Genomic DNA, 19863 nt, shown 5'->3' on the forward strand with positions numbered 1-19863 from the left:
TTAGTAGATTCCAGTGTCCTGGCAGGGACGCCACTTTGAGTTGTAAATATTTCTTTGTTTTTAAACTGACTAAGGAAGATCGAGTCAAAACACAGTTTTTGTAACTTGTTTTTATATATTTGTATTAAGAAAACAGCGTTATTTATACAAAATCTGACATAGTTGGCAATTATCTGTAGCTAAAATTAAGATAATAATTACCAACTTTCTACCATATAACAATTACTGTAAAAATACAAGACGTCATCGCGTGGTTTAACAAATGTTTATAACAATTTATTAAATTTTGCCTCTTTTTTATTTTTTAACTCATATTTTTTATACATATTTATTATACTCATATTTTTTATTACATTTTATATTTATTCTTTTTTATATTACATTTTTTTTATTTATTTTAAAAAAAATAACAAACAATAATATAAATGGAAGAAATATGAGATTGTAATGATGAACCGTTTGAAATTTTATTACCTGTAAAAAGAACAAAAAGCCCAAAAAAAAACAAACATAAAAAGAATAGATTTTAAAGCCTGTTTTAAAGAAGAAAAAGATATAAACACTATTTTTATAAAAAAAACCATCTATCCACACTTCGATAAACGGATTTATAAAACTAAAATTTGGAATTTATAAATTGTAAATTTTTTTATATCTTTTTATATTTTTTTTAGCTAACTAATACAATGTGTGAAAATTGTGGAAATTGTCTGGTTTCGAATAAAATTACAGTTACACGCGAAGAAGTACTATTCATCATTGAACATGCTCAAAAATACAAAAAAACTTTCCTTGAAGAACTCACCGTCTACCATCATTTTTTCGACATTGGCAAACATTACACCCATGGATAACTTTCGATAACTTTGTCAAAGAAAGATATCCTATATTCAGACAAAACAATAGTTTATAAAAAAAATTAGTAAAAACATTTTTTTAATAAAGATTTAAAATATATAACATTTTTTTATTACCGAGGCGATAAGACGAGCTAAGGCGTTAAGGCACAAGGGCGAGTTGACAGACAACTAAGGGAATCAAAAATTCAACATTCATTTATCATCAGATATGCCTATACTTTATATTGATAATATTCAAATAAAAAGAGTAACGTCTGCAAACTTTTTAGGTATTAATTTAGATGAAAATTTATCCTGGAAAAATCACATTAGAAACTTTTGTAGTAAAATTGAAAAAAGTATTGGAGTCTTGTGTGAAGTAAGATTAAATATCTACTAGTTCAACTTTATTACTCTTTTATACATTGTCATATTAATTATGCTAATATTGCGTAGGGAAGCGCTGACAAAAATAATTCAAAACCACTTTATTATCAACAGAAGCACATTGTACGACAAATAAATTTCATAAATCGTCTTACTCACTTTAAACCTCTCTTAAATAATATGAACATTTTTATTATATATCAAGTAAATGTTTTTTATGTTCTTTTTTTTATGTTCATGTGCAAAACCAACTTATCTCGAATCCCCTTTCTTGATTTATATTCTTTAAAAAAAAAAAAATATATTCTTCAAGAAGTTATAATTATATTATACAATCATTTAACCAAACAGACTTGTGTAAAACCTCTATTCATTTCGTGGAGCTTTCTCATGGAGCAATATTGTATTAAAAAACTTTGATTTTTCTCATGAATGGAGTTGTTTTTTATTTAAGAGAAAACTGAAAGAAGTAATTTTTTCAATTGATAATATACTTACATACTTTTAAATGATACTTAGCTTTTAAATACCTAAATATTGATTTATTTTATTCAATATTAATTTAAATTTACTATTTATATTCATTTACTTGAATATAATTGAACGTTGCATTAACTACAATATTTGGTTTATATATTTTATTTATTTACGCCATTATACTGAAGGACTTTAAATGTAAATACAATTTCTGCGCTAGTTTTTAATTTTTTTTTAAACTTGTGCTATTAACTATCTATATATATATTTCTTATTTTGTAATTGTGCTACAAACTCTCTAAATTGTAAAAAAAAAAGTATATGTATGCGTATTTATATCTGTGTGTGTATGTTTATTTGCTTATATGTGTATCTGTTTATATGTATATGGATATATCTACATAACTGTATGTATGTGTGTATATGTATGTATGCACGTGTATATGCGTGAATGTAAATATGCATGTATTTCTTCATGTGTGTATGCATGTATGTATTTATGTGGGTATCTATGTATGTATTCATGTGGGTATGTATGTATGTATGTATGTATATATGCATGTATGTATGTATGTATGTATGTATGTATGTATGTATGTATGTATGTATGTATGTATGTATGTATGTATGTATGTATGTATGTATGTATGTATGTATGTATGTATGTATGTATTTATGTATGTATGTATGTATGTATGTATGTATGTATGTATGTATGTATGTATGTATGTATGTATGTATGTATGTATGTATGTATGTATGTATGTATGTATGTATGTATGTATGTATGTATGTATTTATGCATGTATGTATGTATTTATGTATGTATCTGGATATGCATGTGTGTGCGTTTGTATGTGTATGTGCATATTCATTAACCTTTATACCAGAAGAGTATCGTTATACAGATGTATCACAGAGGAGGTAACATTATTACAGACAAAGAAAGAATATGAAATTACATTACAAGTATTTGATCAATATTTATCAATATAAAAAAGATCAATACTATAAAGCGATAAATAAAAGTAACATCTAAATTATTTATACTTTAATGTTGACCTTGTACAAATACTGTAAGAAGAAGAAGAAGAAAAAAATGCAACACATGGAGAAATTATTCGTAAGTATGGAAAACGGAGTAGAAAAACTCAATTGAAATATCAAATAATAGTCATTGAATGAAGATTACTTGACCATATATTTCCATTTTGAGAAAGTAAAATTTATCTAAAAACCACAGACAAAAACCGCATGAGTTGTTTGGAAGACTATTTAATTTCGTTGAAAGCACCTTTAACCAAGCAACTTAAAACTATAACGAAAGAAATTTCTAAATACCAAAGTATTTTGTTGGACTCATGTTTTATTCAACCAAAACTATATCTTTAATTAAATACATAAAAATATTATTGTAAGTCAAAAACATAATAAAATATATTTTACTTTAAAGTGTACCATTATTAACATCTTGCCGTGAAAACATAATCATTTCATTAAAACCTAAATTAATTGACCATACTGTAGTGTTGCTTGATATAACTACACATAGGTTAACTTTTTTTTTTACTACTTACGAAAAATCACGATGAAACCTTGAACTTACAGAGCATTCAAAATACTTTTCAACATGATATGCATTTGTGACAGTTTTTGATAATTATTTGTCAAGTTTTCCAGAAAACAAAAGATTTTATATTACAGTGAAATCCCGATATCTCGAACCCAAGATAACTTGAACTTCCAGTAACTCAATCTACTTTTGAGTTCCCCTTTAACCCTCACTAACATTTTCACATAAAACCAACTCGATAACTCAAACAATCGTTAGCTCGATCATTCAAACCATTTTATCTGTTCCCACGGCTTATATTTTTCCGATAACTCGAACTTTATAACTAAAATATTAAAAACCGGCAATGAAGCCCTTACATTGCAATGTAAACGATAATAGTATTTTGATAGTTTATAATGTAAGTTATACTAACGTGCGTTGCAGTTTTATAATAAAATTCGTTGTGTTGACATTTTATTATGACTACTGTCACTGCAAGGAAAATATTGAACACAAAATCAATTAAAGAAAAGTAACTCGAACTATTTTCTAAGTCCCTTGGAGGTTCGAGATATCGGGAGTTCACTGTATTAATGTTTATGTATACCATAATTCAAAGCTGAGTATTCTTTATATTTTTCTTTTTTTATTTTGTTATTAGGACTAATAAAAAATAAAAACAAGATTAACTAATATTGTGTATCTCTGCATCAATGATTTGCAATTGTTATTAAATATACACTCTAAAATAAAAAGTGTTAAACTACACTAGAAAGGTGTGCAGCATGAAAAACACCGAAACGGTCTTAAATTACACCGTTTTGGTGTATTTCATGGTACATACCTTTTTAGTGTTAATTTACACCATTTTGATGTATTTCATGCTGCACACCTTTTTAGTGCTAATTTTCAATTTATGTCTTACTCATTAAAAAGGTTTTTAAAAAATGTCTTTTGGTTCATTTAAAGTTAATGATTTCGATAGTTGACTTGATAAGTCATTAGATAGTTGATCTTGATAAAAGATTTTTTAATATAGACTGCCATTTTAATAAAGAATTCCAAAAATAATTATGAACTAGAAGGATACTCTAGGTTAAATGTATAAAAAAACCAATAGTTTGTCGTGTATAATGTCAATAAGCTTTTTGGGAGGCAACCATAACAACAACAAGATATTCTTTTATTCCATAATAGTCGGCAAGCTGCATGTCAGTGACTTCTGGGTTTTGCTTAATAACAGTTGAGCAAGGATTTAAATAATACTCAATTGCCATTAAAATGATGTCGTCATCGTAACCCTAAAGTAATCAAAAAAATAAATGATTTTTAATCCTTACTATTGATATACTCATTAAACTTTATATAAATACACACACATATATATTTATAAGGTAAACAATTGATAAAATGGCCATAACTATTTAACGGCTACATTTATTAATTTTATAAAATAAACTCTTTCTCAGTGAATAAACTCTTTTTAGACAAAACTTAAGCTCTGATTTTAAAGCGCTAAAGCATTATGTCACTTAACATATTGCTCAGACTTACTTATGGAACTATATTTTTGAATTATTTAAACTATTGTGGTTGAAAAAAAAAACACTTTCGCTGAATGACTCCTATGACCCTGTCCTTCTGTAGACTCTGTCTCTTCCATCCCAACTGTTTTATTACTGTTGGGCCGTTAATGGTACATTAACGGCCCAACAGTAATAAAACAGTTGGCTAACAGTTGGTACCATTACTGGCCTAACTTTATGATTTTTTTCGCAATTTTTTAAATTCGCTTTTGCACTTTTTTTTACAACTTGAGGTGATGGTGAAAAATGAATTGCATACTTGAAATCAAAATGAGAAATGCTATACAAAAAACAAATTGTTTGCTCGACATCAGAAAAAAAATTTTTTTGTTGACCCGTGTAATAAAACAGTAATAATCATTGTAATAATAACAGTAGTAATAGCAATAACAACTACACTTATAATAATAACAGAAGAAATTTACAACAGTAGCAATAATAAAAAAAAACTAGCAGTAAGTAACCCTTAATAGGGGTTATGAATAATTAAATCATTAATAACAAAAACACATTAATAACTTAATATATTATATTAAAAATTAAATATAAATTTATCTATAAATAATATTTTAACTTTGACTCCCAATCAGCAATATCATTGCGTATAGTTAACGACATAAAGACCGCATCAACATCAGTTAAGTTCTTTTTAAAATCTGTCACAACACAGGTACCAGAAAATGGAAGTCAAGTAAAGCCTGCAAAAACCTAAAATATGAAATTAAAAAAAAGTTACAATTGTTAATTAAAAAAGTATTATTTGCATTTTACTTTAAGTAAAATTAGGATAATAATATAACAGAAAACATAAAGAATAAAAAAATAGCTATAACAGCCTAGGTCTATCAACACAAAACACAGCAACAATACCGCATAGCATAAAATATTTGTAAGCACACAATATTGTCTCCCGAGTAATTAAAAAAGTTTTATTAATTCTCCCTCTCATCTAAGAGAGAGAGGGAGAGAAAGAAAGTGTTTGCAAAGCAGCATGTAAAAATAAGTTAAAAAACATGCAATAAATAGTAGTAACTGGTTTTATTATGTTACCAGTAAACAAAATTATTTTTACCTTTGTTTTAATTTCCAGCATTTCTTAATTAAGCTCCAGCTTCTCACTAACTGTTGACTAATGATTAATAGAGTAAATTTCACATCATATTAAATTTACAAAATTAAAACCATGTTTTAACAGCAAGCAAACTAATCAAGTGATGACAAAGGCAACTAAAAAAAAAGAACATAATTATGTTTGAAATTGTAAAAAAATTTAAAATCATTTAAATTCAAAACTGTTATTAATTGCTACTATAAATAGTCAAACTCATACTTTTCTTTGTTCTAAATTGTCTAAAGTAAAATCGAATTAACAGACATTAACACTGCTTGATACTTAATTATGGCAAGTAAGCTTTCTGCTCGCTGAGTAGAAAACTTACTTGCCAGAATTTTTATTTCTAACATTTCCGCAACGAATAATTTCATCTTGCCTCGACCTATCCCTTTTTTTTAAATACAACTATTTTTAAGTTGCTTATTAATATTTACATTATTAACTTTTTTGAGCCTAATATTATCCACTTCAATTTCACTATTATCATTAAACATATTGCCAATAACCAAATACGCCATGGCCTAGGAGCCCAGCAAAAAAATGTGCCCCAAGATCGAATTGCAACAAAATTAAATTTTAATTTTTAGAAAGTGCATTTTCATTAGAAAGTAATTGTGTAGAAAATTTTACTTTTTTATTTTTCTAAATATTTTCATGATTAAAAAAACATAAAATATTTTAAGACGAAAATTAAACAAAAAGCATTTTGCAACATTTTGTTCATCAGTATAAATAATAACTTTAACGAACAATCAACTCAACAATTTTATTTAACATTTGACATTTTTTTAATAACATTACGTTTTTTTATTAAAAGTTCAACCAAGAACCTTCTAAAATATTATTTTCTAGAATTACTTGGTTCAACTTATCAAATCAAGAAAATAACTATAACTAAGGCTGTTTTTTTAATTAATTAAGGTTTACAATAGTAGTAAACATTATTTATTTGCAAAACAACCTGATTAATTTTCCAGATTGATACTAAAAACGGTAGTAAATAAATTTGTTTTTTTATTATTTGTGCATAAGGTTTTAAAATATTCTATTTAAAAATGAATGTGTTTATTTAAAGAAAAATTTTGCACACTTTTCAGTAAAATATCTTAGGAATTGAAGAAAGCAATTGTTTTAAATTTTAAATTGCATTAAACTTAGGCGATATTTTGGACGCCTTTAAGTAAAGTAAATAAGTGTGCTGGGAAAAAAATATTCATTTTTAACGTTTGTTTTCCTGTTTATTTTTAACAAACTTTCGCTTATTTATGTAGGCTATTTTACTTAATTTTAATAACAAAAAATAGTGGAGTGTTATATATTAGTAAAATCAGTGTTCGTAAACATTAGCAATTAAATTAATTAAATGTGTTCATTTTCAGAACCTTTTAACAGGTATGGGAAGAAGCTATGAAAGTGGAGCTGCAAAAAAAAAATAAAAAGAAATACTAGAAAAAAACATAAAGAAACATTGAAAACTTGACGGTTTTTTATTAAAAGCAGAATGTCATGGTAATTCATCAACTTCACCTAATCTTGCAAACTGTGGCATAAGTAAAGAGGTAAAATAATGGATTTTGTAGAGGACTCAATTAATGAAACTCAAACTTTAAACAAGCAATCGGAACTCAATAAGGAGTGAGTATATTTCCCTATCGATTTGCCATTGAATAGGAAAAGATCCAGGACTTTGGGAAATTATTTCAGCTGAGGATATACAATTTTGGATAGAGAATGGTCTATTAAAATGTCAAAGTGCAGATTATGATATTACTTTAAATCCTCTAAAATTATGTATCAAGATCGCGATTAACTTTGCTCAAAAAGCTTGTTAATGGGGAAAAAAGTAAATAGTGAAACGTTTAATAGAGAATGGCTCATATATTCCCCAGCATAAGGTTGTGTATTCTGTTTTGTCTGCAAGCTTTTTGAACCCTCAAAATGTGCTTTACCTTTAACATAATATAAAGATTAGAAAAATTCAGGGGCATTAATTCAGGGGCATGAACACTAATCAGACTACAGAAAAGCTTCATTCGCATACTTTCACAGAAAAAATAACAAGGTTTTTTTAAATGATCAACTACTTAACGAAATTCGCAAAGAAAAGAAACTACTGGAAAGAGGTTGTAAGAAGAGTTTGGGCTGTAATTTGCACATTGATTAAAAGAAACTTAGCTTTTAGAGGTTCAAATGAAAAATTTGGGTCTGAGAGCAACTGGAGTTTGATTGGTCTGCTTGAGTTGATTGCTCAGTTTGATCCTTTATTGGCCAAACACATAAAAAATTATCAATCAAATTTCTAATGAGCCTATTGAAAGATTTGTCAACTTCATTCACATCAATAATCACACCAGGGAAAATTTAGCAAATCCAACCGTGGACTTTTTAAACATAAAATTAAACTTGGAAATCAGCAACTGCAGAAGCCGGTCTTATGATAACTCAAGAAATATGACTGGAAAATATAAAGGAATGAAAACTAGAATTTTGGAGTTCAATAAGCTGGCAAAATTCTTACCATGTTCAGGTCATTCTCTTAACTTAGTAGGAGAGGCTGCTATAGATTGCTGCACCGAGGGAATCAATTTTTTTGGTTTTGTTCAAGAACTGTACAATTTCTCTGCTTCTACAAAGTTGTGATGTGTTTTGAAACAGTTTGCAAGTAGTTCATTGAAACCACTATCAAAAACTCCGTGGAGCATTCATGCTGACTTGATTAAAGACATTCACCAGAACTACAATAAATTAATGAAAAAATTGGTCAAAATCAATGAGTGTGAAAGTTTTGAAACATAAAACAAGAGATGCGGCTGGAGATTTACTATCGAAAATGGAATCTTTTGAATTTTCTTTACAAACAATAATATGGGATCAAATTTTGCAACGAATGAATGCTTTTTACAAATCATTGCAAAGTGCAACTATTACTCTAGATAAATGAGCTGAACTTTTTCTTCTTGGATTAACTAACACATTCGATTTAATAGAACAAAATGCAAAATTACTGTTATCAGACAGATTATTTACAAAAGAGACACCGTAATAAGAAAGCGCTAACTAGGCGAAAACTGATCAGAAGAACCTTAATTAAGCCCATGTGAAGAGTTTAAGACAAACGTTTTTTTAAAAACGATCAATAATCTTACTACAAATTTAAAAGAAAGAGCTCAATGCTATCAGGAACTGAATGTAAAATTTGTATTTTTAATAGACACAAGATTCAACAAAGATAAGCTGAAGACATGCGTTAATCGTCTGGTGGAAGACTACACGGAAGATATTGATGATAATTTATATGCAGAAATTGAACATCTTCATATGTATTTGAAAGAACATTTTAATACTCAAGTTCCTGAATTGTCCCATTTGTTTTTGTATAAAATTATAAAGGAAAAACGAATAGAGGCTACATTTCTAAATACTGAAATCATTCTTAGGATTTTCAAATGTTTCAGGATATCCAACTGCTCTGGAGAAAGGTCATTTTCAAAATTAAAATTAACAAAAAATGATTTGCGATTAACTATGTCACAAAAAATGTTAAAAAATATTGCATTATTATCAAGCAAAGCAGACAAAATGAAGTTAATAATTATAGACTCAGTGATTAAAGATTTCGTTAATGAAAAATACAAAAAAAAGATTATGTAGATTTTAAAAAATGTATTTAAAAAATTGAAATAAAACTTTTAATTACGTTAAACTAAGATCATATTTTTTTTAGCATATTACTTCTAGCATATTACTTCTAGATATGGGGCCACAGGCTTTTTCTTGGCCTAGGGCACCTAAAACTGTAAATCCGGCTCTGCCAGTAACATTACAATTATTAAAGCTGAATAATAAAAAAATGTAAAAGAATCTTACAAATTGTGATCTTTTCTAATCTAAGACTACATTTAAACTTAAGATTTATTAAAATCCATATCTTTTTATGGGTAAATACATAAGTCACTTATTAAAAATATCAAACAATATTAATTTACATCAATTATTCTTAATTAAACAAAGAATCTAGACTACAATGCACAAAACTATTTAAGTAATAAAGTGATCAACAAATTACAGTCAGTAATTTGTTGATCTCTTTTGTGTCGACAAATTACAGTCAGTTTTCCATATTAAATACATAAAATATATATCTAATACAAAATAAATCCAATATAAAATTAAAACATAGTAAACTTACTCAAACCAGTACCAGTTATACTGTATAAAGTGACTAAAATACACTTCTGTTCTTTCCAATTGCATTAAAAAATAGCTTTCAGCTCTTTCCAATTGCACTAAAAAATAAAACAAAACTTGCTTAGCTAAGTTGCCAAGTTCTTAAGAATCTGAAAACAAATAATTTAAAAACCAAGAACAAACAAACATTTATTTATTGAAACTACTATATTTAAACAAATTAAATTAAACAAAGAACAATATCAATTCTCCTTAAAGGCTAAAAAACAATTTTCAGCTCAAATTTGCTTGCAGACCTTGCTTGTAAAACCGTGTGAATAAGAAACACATTTAGAAAAACCTAGAAACTACTTAAAAATGACATATGCAACATTGAAGTTTAGACGTCAACTGGACTAATCATTAGTAGATGTTTTTAAAAAATTCATACAAATTTACAATACTTTGTTCTTCTACACCGCATAAATCTATCATATGATAAATATGAAATGAAAAAATGTAACGAATAAGTAAACACAAAGAAAAAGACATCATATATGAATCAAAAATCAATGCATTGATAGAATATTGTCAAGGGAAGTGCTAAAAATAATACCATATAAGCTATACCTACATTTATAGATTCAGTCTTTCTCAAACACAAAATGCATACATATAAATTATTATTTTATAACATATATATATATATATATATATATATATATATATATATATATATATATATATATATATATATATATATATATATTAGTAGAAATTCATGAAACAAAAAATTTTTTCATTTTGCACTGTGTTTCATCAACACAGACTCATCAGAAAATCTGATGAATTTTTGTTGATGAAACACAGTGTAAAGTGAAAAAAATTTTTTGTCAAGTGATTTTCTACTAATATATAATAGCTCTGTTCTTTTAAAAACATTGAGCACTCTATTGTGTAGAATACATTTTAAAGTTGTTTAAATATATATATATATATATATATATATATATATATATATATATATATATATATATATATATATATATATATATATATATATATATATATATATATATATATATATATATATATATATATATATATATATATATATATATATATATATATATATATATATATATATATATATATATATATATATATAGTATATTTATATATATATATATATAATGCAAACGTAAACATACTACTATATACGCTCATATAGAGATGCAAAAAACGTGTTTTTTTGCTGTCATGTTTTTTTCACCCAAAAAAAGGTGTTTTTTTGTTTTTTTTGGGGGTTTTTTGGTTTTTTTGGAGTTTTTTAGGCTTTTACAGCTCTTTTTAGTGTTTTTGTTTACTTACTTTTAATTTTTTTAAATTGTTAACTTATCTAAAATGTTTCTATTTAGTTTTGTTTGAGTCTTTTAGATTCTATATTAAATTATATTAAAATTAATCTATATTTATTAAAGCGTGAACAGAGTTCACAAATGAGTTAAATTAATGATTTTTTTATTGCTAATATAGTTAACAAACTTTTGGCACTGTGAATATTTGAATAACTGCTAAAACTTCTTTCGCAAGCAGCACTTGTTGCAGGAAGCTGAAGAACTTTTGATGCTACTTTTGATAATTCAGTAGATGAACATAATCCCTTCCACCAGTTTGGGCCGAACGTTAAGTCAACAGCTGTCCATATAAAAGGTTTTGAAAAAACTCCTCCTTTACATTGATAATTTGCTAAATCAGCCATCAAAATATCTATTTTGATATTAGGTGAGTTTACAGCAATTGAATATATCACTTCACATGCATCAATCTGTTAAAAAAATTTTGATTTGCATTAATGGTTTTACTTGGTTTAATAAAAATAAACAAAAGTTAATAATAATTTAAATTTTTGTTCCCCATTTAAATATCTTCCTTGATATTTGGGGTTAAGTAGATTAGCAGCCATATGAACTTTTGTTTAGCAAAATTTTTTTCTTTTAGCAAATAATTCTTTCATTTCTACTTCCTCTTTTTTGTTAAAGGACTGCCTATTATGTTTTGATCAATATTATTTTCTAAATTATAAAAGATTTCAACTATAGATGACAGCATTGGGCTGTCGGCTTCTGTTATCTTGATTGCATCAGCTATTGGTGCTAGGAGCTTTAAAAATCCTTAAACGTTATCCCAAAAAAAATCTGATAACAAGCTATTTTTTGTTGTAGAATTCAATACACATCGCTCAGAGATGGCCAAAGATTTTAAAGACTGTTTATTTTTCTGTATACTCTCAAGACACGCCACAGTGGAACCCCATCTATTAATAAATAGATTTTAATCACATATCCTAATTTAATAATATAAAATTAGAAATAAATTATATTACTATATAAAACTACGTTTTAATTATTTGTATAAAATTAATAATTACCTGGTCTTTACCGGTAGTTTTAATGAAATGTTTGAATCAACAGTTGATTTTTGAATTTTTTTAAATATTGCACCTATTATATGAGAGTTTTTGATTTCCTTTACAATATCTGTTGCTTGTGACATTAACACACAAAGAGTAGGTATTTTTATAAAATCATTAAAAAGCAAATTGAGACCATGAGATATACATCCATAGCAATTAAGAAGAGGATAGCTGATTTTTAATAGTTTCCAGGCCTTTTTCATGTTTGCTGCATTGTCTGTTACTATTCCCATAAATTTTTTAGGAATTATTTCTTCTAATACCCTCCGTATTTCATCTGCTATGTATTCCCCAGAATGACTTGATGAACCTGAAAATTATTACTTTCATGTAAATACTTTACAAACTGATCAGTTATAAAATTAAAAGTTTTGAGTATGAAGAACTAAGTTACGATTTGGGAGAGAGTTAAAAACAATTTTTTTTAAAAAATGTATTTATTATTTATTCTTAAAAATAAATATAAATTTATGTAAATTTTACCTGAAGCTAGTGATTTCCATAAAATAGGTAATGATGAAGGCAATGTCAATACAAAGTTAATAATTGCTTCATTTCTGCAAAATATAAATAGTTTTCAAGTTTTAATTTTTAAATTATTTGCATAAATAATACATTATTATTTTTGTTTAAATTTATTAAACTAGTACCAACCTAATATTACTCCATCCATCACACATAAGTCCTACAAAATCTGCTATTGCAATTGATTCTTTAACATTGCTTGATATTCTATTGAATTCTTTATCCAAAAGTGTGTTTGACACTTCATACCTTGATGGGAGCTGTTAAGCTGGGCGTAAGTTTTTGAAAAAGGTTTTCCAGTATTTATTATCAATTAAACTCATGGGTGAGCCACTTGCGTAAATAGCTCTAGATAGATGTGCATCAATTGATTCCTATGACAATAATAATTTTAGATAAACAATTAAAAATAAATATACTATACAAAAAAAAAAAATTTTGATACCTTTTCACATTGTTTCATGCTATCAAACATTGAACAGGATTTACCAGTTTTAGAAATTGGTTCTGAATTTTTTAAAGGGTCTGAAAAAATGTTTGTGACATTTGTACTATTACTTGAAATAAGGTTTTTAAACTTACATGTTGCTTTTCTTTGTATTGTTTCTGTCGTGATTTTTTTTCACATGATTGTGTCATCATGTAAAAATTTGTATTTGACATCAACTAGACATTTTTTACATTTCTTACTATGCATGGCCATTCGTGTTCCACTTTTTGACATAACATCATTGCAAAAAGAACATTGAACTCTTTCCATTTTGCTCACCTGACTTGCTGGCTTAAACAAAATGCTCACAGATGTTTTCTTTCTACCCCTAGTGTGGCCACAGACTACTCTATTATTACTACTCATTACTATGTTTTAATCAAAATGATGTGATTATTTTGATTAGAAAACTACTTAATACTTATAATACCTTATAAAGGCTATATTCTAAATTATTTTCATAATTCAGTTATACTATCAAAAAAACTAATAATAATAATTGGTTTACTAAAAATTTACTTTACTACAAATTATGATAGGTTTATTAAGATTTTCAAAACAACATAATATCATCATTAAGAATCTTATGTTTCAAAACAGTTACCATAAAGGGAAAATTTAAAAATAAAAATACTACAACTCACTTATGCAACATTATTTATAACATGATTTAAAATACTATTTCCACTTTCTGAAATTAAATGTTGACAAATTTAACTTATTTGCAATTGCAGAAATAAAATTTAAAAACAAAAAGCATAAAATAAGATAGCAAAATTAAAAAAAATTAAAACTATGCAAACTTATTCAATACATATACTTTTTGCAATGCAGTGTTATTTTATTTATAAATTAAAAAACATAAATTAAAAAAGGTCTCATTCATTCTATAAATTACAAAAATTCATTCATTCTGTTGAAAAATTTGTTTTTAAAGTTGAAGAAAAATTGTTTCGAACTCAAAAAACATATCTACATAAAAAAACAAACAAAAAAAGACAAATCTCCTTTACTGTCTCTGTATTTTACAAGAAAAATGTTTCTTTAAATAATTTTTTCAATTTTATTTTAGCTTATCATAAGTAAGTCATTGGAAAACAATAATAATTAATCTCCTGATAATAATTAATGTTATTTGATGAACATTTGAAGAGCTTGTAAAACAAGACAGATAAATGGTATGTTAAATAAGAGAATGACAAAGTCTTTTAATAAATATCACCCAAAAACACACTTTTGAGCTGATATTTATTTAAATGTTAAAGGTGTTAAAGTAGTTAGTTAAAAAAATCCAAAAAAAGTTTTTTTGTGGGGATCTGCTACCTTAAGAACTTTACAGGCAATAGTAACAAAATCATATGTTAAATAAAGGAATGAATACTCTCTTTTAATAAATAATACTTAAAAACAAATTTTTAAAAATATTTCAGTGTTTAAAAAAAAAAAAGTAGTTTAAAAAAAAAACCAAAAAACGAAGCAGTTTATTTTTTTGGTCAAAAAAACCGGTTTTTTTGCAAAAAAACAATAACCAAAAAAACAACTCACATCTCTACGCACATATATATTTTAGCTGTATTTTAACTCTTATTACTAGTTAAAATAGAGCTAAAATGTCTAATACATAATAAAATCATCACAAAGTTAAAATAAAAACTCTACCAAATATCAAAATTTATATTTGAATGTGTAACTAATGAATAAAAGTAAAATATTTGTACTTATCAGCAAAACGGTTATATTAAAAGGTGAAGGAAAGTTTCAGTTTAATAGTTTAATTAAAAGGTAAAAAAGCGTTTGAAAGTAAAAAATTTATAAATTGCTTCATATTATACTAAAGCGAAGAAACATTTATTTACATAAAATATAATTATAAAACTTACGGTAAACTTTTACGTTTCAAAAACACGCGGTATACAGTCCTTTAATGGTTGGCACGGCATGCTAACAGTTAGCCTACTATAGCCAATACTGGCTCGTCAGTTGGACCAACTAGAGCGTGTTTACTTAAATGCTTCTGCAATATTATTTTGTAATTGTTTATATAAAAATAAAAAGTATTTAGAAAACATGATCTACAAAGTCCATTTAAAATGACCTGAGATTTGAAAAATAAATTTATTTCGTTTTTGACAAAAATTTACATTTTTCAAAGCCAAAGAATACATTTTTTAACCAAAAAAAAAGGGAAATATTTTATTGAACTTTAGCCCTAAAGTTCGTAAACACAAATATAAAAATATACTGAGTATAATCGACAGTCTTCATCTGGTTAAGGAGAGGCGGATATATATATATATATATATATATATATATATATATATATATATATATATATATATATATATATATATATATATATACATATATAAATATATATATATATATACATATATAAATATATATATATATATATATATATATATATATATATATACATATATATATATATATATATATATATATATATATATATATATATATATATATATATATATATATATATATATTTATATATGTCTATATATATATAGACATATATATATATATATATATATATATATATATATATATATATATATATATATATATATATATGTCTATATATATATATGTCTATATATATATATATATATATATATATATATATATATATATATATATATATATATATATATATATATGTCATATATATATATATATATATATATATATATATATATATATATATATATATATATATATATATAGACATATATATATAGACATATATAACCATGAGCGAGATCTCGTCTCGTTCTCGTTTCTCGTGAGAAATAGGACTTCTCGTGAGAAACGAGAAATAGAAAATTCTCGCGAGAAGTAGAACGAGACTTAAATATAATATTATTTTCCAAACTAAAAATTATTATAATTTACAAAATGCTTAATAATTTGTTTTTTTAATTAATTAATATTTTGACTTCGTGTATTTATTAAATCTAATTAAAAATTTAATTTGTTTTTGACAAAAACAAATTAAATTTTAAAATAGATTTTTAATTAGATTTTTTTAATTAGATTTTTTTTTAAAATCTAATTAAAAAGTTTTTACTAGATTTTAAATATTTTGTATAAAATGGTGCACTTTTGACATAATTTCATTAGTTTACCAGTGGAATTCAACTTGACACATATTATTCATATTGAAAAGAAATATTCTTGCCTCATTTCAACAATCAGAAATGTCATTAAGAAAAAACAAAATCTGGAGATATTTTCAAAAACAAGTGACGGTGCTAAATGCAAAGCGTGCAAAAAGTCTTTCAAAACAAAAGATGGAAACACAAGCGGACTTCATTGTCAATAAAAAACACAGCCAAGATTACATTGAGTGTTCTGAAAAAACTGACAACTCTCTTCTTCTTCCTCCATAGAAGAAACAACGAACCATGGTCGAAATGCTTGAAACAAAGTCCAAAAATAACAAAGACAATTCCATTCAAAAACAGTTTGACTCTGCAATGCTGGATTACTTTTGCACTGATCTGGCATCCTTTTCAGCAGTCGAAGGAGGAGGTTTCAAGAAATTGTTTGACATTGCAAACCCTAAACTGAGCCTTCATCACAGAACAACATATTCAAGAAAGCTTTCAGTTCGGTCAAGAGAAGTTCAAGCTGGAATGAAAAGCATAATAACAGAGATTACGCCAAATCTAAAAAGTGCCGCATTTACTTCTGACCTTTGGACTTCTAGACCTCAGGACAGCTATATCTCTCGGACTTTTCATGCTATTGACGAAAATTGGAGACTACATCACTGGACACCCCATGTCCAACAGTTCCCAGGCAGACACACATGTATCTTAATTGAAGGAAAGCTGGATTCTTTCTTAGAAGAACTAAATTTGCCTACTGATCTGCCAATGCACTGCGTGAACGACCAGGCAAGAAACATGAAACTTGCAGTCAAATTGTCAAAGCGTCTTGACCAATACTTGTGCAACAATCATATTTTGCAATATGCAGTTCGAGATTCAATTGGAATGACTGCTGGAATAGATGATGCGTTGCAAACATGCAAAGATTTGGCTTCTTTAACTTACCAGTCAACAGTTGCAGCTGAGTTGCTTGAATCAGAATCAGACGCTCTGAGAATCAATTTTAGACAGTTACGCCAATCTGTTTACACAAGATGGAATAGTGAAATGGATTGCATGGCTTCTGTCCTACATCTAATGAGTGCAATTATCAGCTTATGTGCAAATGAAGATATTTTTTCTTCAAAGGCCATCAGTAGAAATCAATCGAGGGAGCAGTAGAAATTTTGGCACCACTTAAAGAAGCTACAGAAACGTGGTCGGCTGAGTCTATTCCAACAATTAACACTGTCACCGATTCTCTTTATTTAATCCATGACAAATTGATCAATTTATTGAGACGGATGGAAAAAATGGCTACTGTGTCTTGTATGTAAAAAACTTGAAAAGCTGCATTGAGAAAACATTTTCTCTTTGTCACACTGGAAACTTATTGAGTGCTGCAGCAAACTACTTAAATCCTGCTTTAAAGGGATATCACTTGAAGCTCATTAAAAAATTTCAAACAACAAAAGAATAGTTAGCCTCACAGATTAAGGATAATGTTGAGTGCCAACCTGTTGCCAGAGTCCTTTCAGCAGATTTATCCCCTAATTCAAAACCGAAGCGCAAGTTAAACATCAGACTTGAAACACAAGAGCCAACATCTAAACTGAATCCTATTTTGAGCGAAATGTGCCAGTATGAATCTTCCTGATGCCAAAATAGACTTTCCGATTTTTGATTGGTGGAAATTGCATTCAATTACATTGCCAGAACTCTCTTCATTAGCTAAACAAATTTTAGCTATTCCATCAAGTTCAACTGAATCAGAGAAAGTTTTTAGGTCAGGTGGAAATGTTGTCCGATCATCCAGACACAACTTACACCCAGAAAAAGTAGAACAAATCATCTTAATCAGAGAAAACATTGTCTTGTTGGAAAAGTTTGGCAAAAAATTTCTGAAATAATATTTGAAAATGTTGTATACATTTGACAAATCTTATTTGTGTCTATTTGTCAAAACCATGTTTATATATATTTTTTTTACTTGGATTTTAATAAATTTGTTTAAAAATTGTTAAATTTCTCGTCTCGTCTCGTTCTCGGTGTCACGAGAAATACTAATTTCTCGTCTCGGTCTCGTCTCGGTTTGAAAAAACCTAGTCTCGCTCATGGTCGCCTTTTAAAGGACTCTTCTTTATTTCTCCGAAAATTTCTTTTAAAAACTTTCTGTTTGATGATTTCTATGAAGAGGAACTTCGAATTTATACCAGATAGATTCAAAATATTTTTGAAAGAATGAACAGACATTTGTCTTGTACAGGTTCCTACAGTACATTTCCTTGCCATTTAGTCTACAATATTTAACCCATGCTTAATTTTATTGTAAAATGTTTCTGGAGTTTCCTTAGCATTATCACGAACAGAAAACATGCTGGTGTATAGTGCTTAGAACTATGACAATTGACTTGTAAATATTAGCTTAAAATAAATCGTTCTTCATGTTTCAGATTAAAGGAGATACTTCTCTCCAAATATTATTCATAGTTCCTAACAAGATAGTTCCTTTAATACAAATTGTTTACCCTGATTGGAAGATATAGCAAAATAGTTATATGTGGTAACATTTCTTCCTTTGTTATATGTAAGATTCCATGGATTGAAGGACCATATATTTTGACACAATTTCATTTGAAATATGACGGATTTCATTCTTTCCAAGGTAAGGGGAGCCATTTATTATACACTTTCTATCTCTATCAACAGTTCGTTAATACTTTTGACTGTATCTGCAGTTTTTAATACAATGATTGATTAAAAAGACACCTAGCCCTTTTGGGGAAAAGCTTTTGTCGGGTTCTACGAAAAAATTTACCCGGAAAATATGTTCGCGAAAAAATAAAATTTAAAAAAAATATTGCTTTACAACTGATAAATTACCTGCCCAAACAAAAACCCTCAGTGAATGTAGCGGCACTACCTATTTGTCAGTCGATATTTGTACACTTCTTGTATGTTCTACTTATTTGTCAGTCGATTGATGAAAAATGAAGGATTAAGGTTCTGTTTGTATTATAATATGTATGTATAAAATAATTTTGTTATAAACAACTATTATATTGATATACCATTTATTTTATGCGCTGAAAAAAAAATCCATAGTGATTTTTTTCATAGGGGATTTTTTC

General features: G+C 26.8%; 1 protein-coding gene and 1 long non-coding RNA gene across 3 annotated transcripts; both read right to left on the bottom strand.

Moving 5' to 3' along the window:
* Positions 1–4264: 4264 nt before the first annotated feature.
* LOC136090709 (uncharacterized) lies at positions 4265–10288 on the bottom strand. Its single transcript, XR_010643659.1, has 4 exons — positions 10148–10288; positions 5917–6071; positions 5419–5552; positions 4265–4559 (listed from the first exon to the last, which is right to left on the bottom strand). It is a non-coding gene; the product is annotated as an uncharacterized LOC136090709 (long non-coding RNA).
* Positions 10289–11333: 1045 nt separating this feature from the next.
* On the bottom strand, positions 11334–15478 carry LOC136090710 (uncharacterized). 2 transcript variants are annotated; one of them, XM_065817556.1, is made up of 5 exons: positions 13572–14208; positions 13256–13500; positions 13085–13158; positions 12557–12911; positions 11334–12442 (listed from the first exon to the last, which is right to left on the bottom strand). In XM_065817556.1, the coding sequence occupies exons 2-5, from the start codon at positions 13279–13281 to the stop codon at positions 12301–12303; spliced, it is 597 nt and encodes a 198-aa protein (XP_065673628.1). In that variant the 5' UTR covers positions 13282–13500; positions 13572–14208; the 3' UTR covers positions 11334–12300. The 2 variants fall into 2 exon arrangements, with proteins under 2 accessions (XP_065673628.1, XP_065673626.1); XM_065817554.1 differs by having other exon boundaries at positions 13256–15478.
* Between the last annotated feature and the right edge of the window lie 4385 nt (positions 15479–19863).

The sequence above is a fragment of the Hydra vulgaris genome, chromosome 14 (genome assembly GCF_038396675.1).
Source record: "Hydra vulgaris chromosome 14, alternate assembly HydraT2T_AEP".
Classification (NCBI taxonomy): domain Eukaryota; kingdom Metazoa; phylum Cnidaria; class Hydrozoa; order Anthoathecata; family Hydridae; genus Hydra; species Hydra vulgaris.

What these genes read in the sequence shown, in the direction of transcription:
- LOC136090710 (XM_065817554.1), bottom strand. Translation starts at nt 13,281, where the DNA reads ATGTGTGATGGATGGAGTAATATTAG. An exon ending in GATGGATGGAGTAATATTAG is followed by an intron (nt 13,159 to 13,255) that starts GTTGGTACTAGT and finishes TATATTTTGCAG; the next exon opens with AAATGAAGCAATTATTAACT. An exon ending in ATGGAAATCACTAGCTTCAG is followed by an intron (nt 12,912 to 13,084) that starts GTAAAATTTACA and finishes AATAATTTTCAG; the next exon opens with GTTCATCAAGTCATTCTGGG.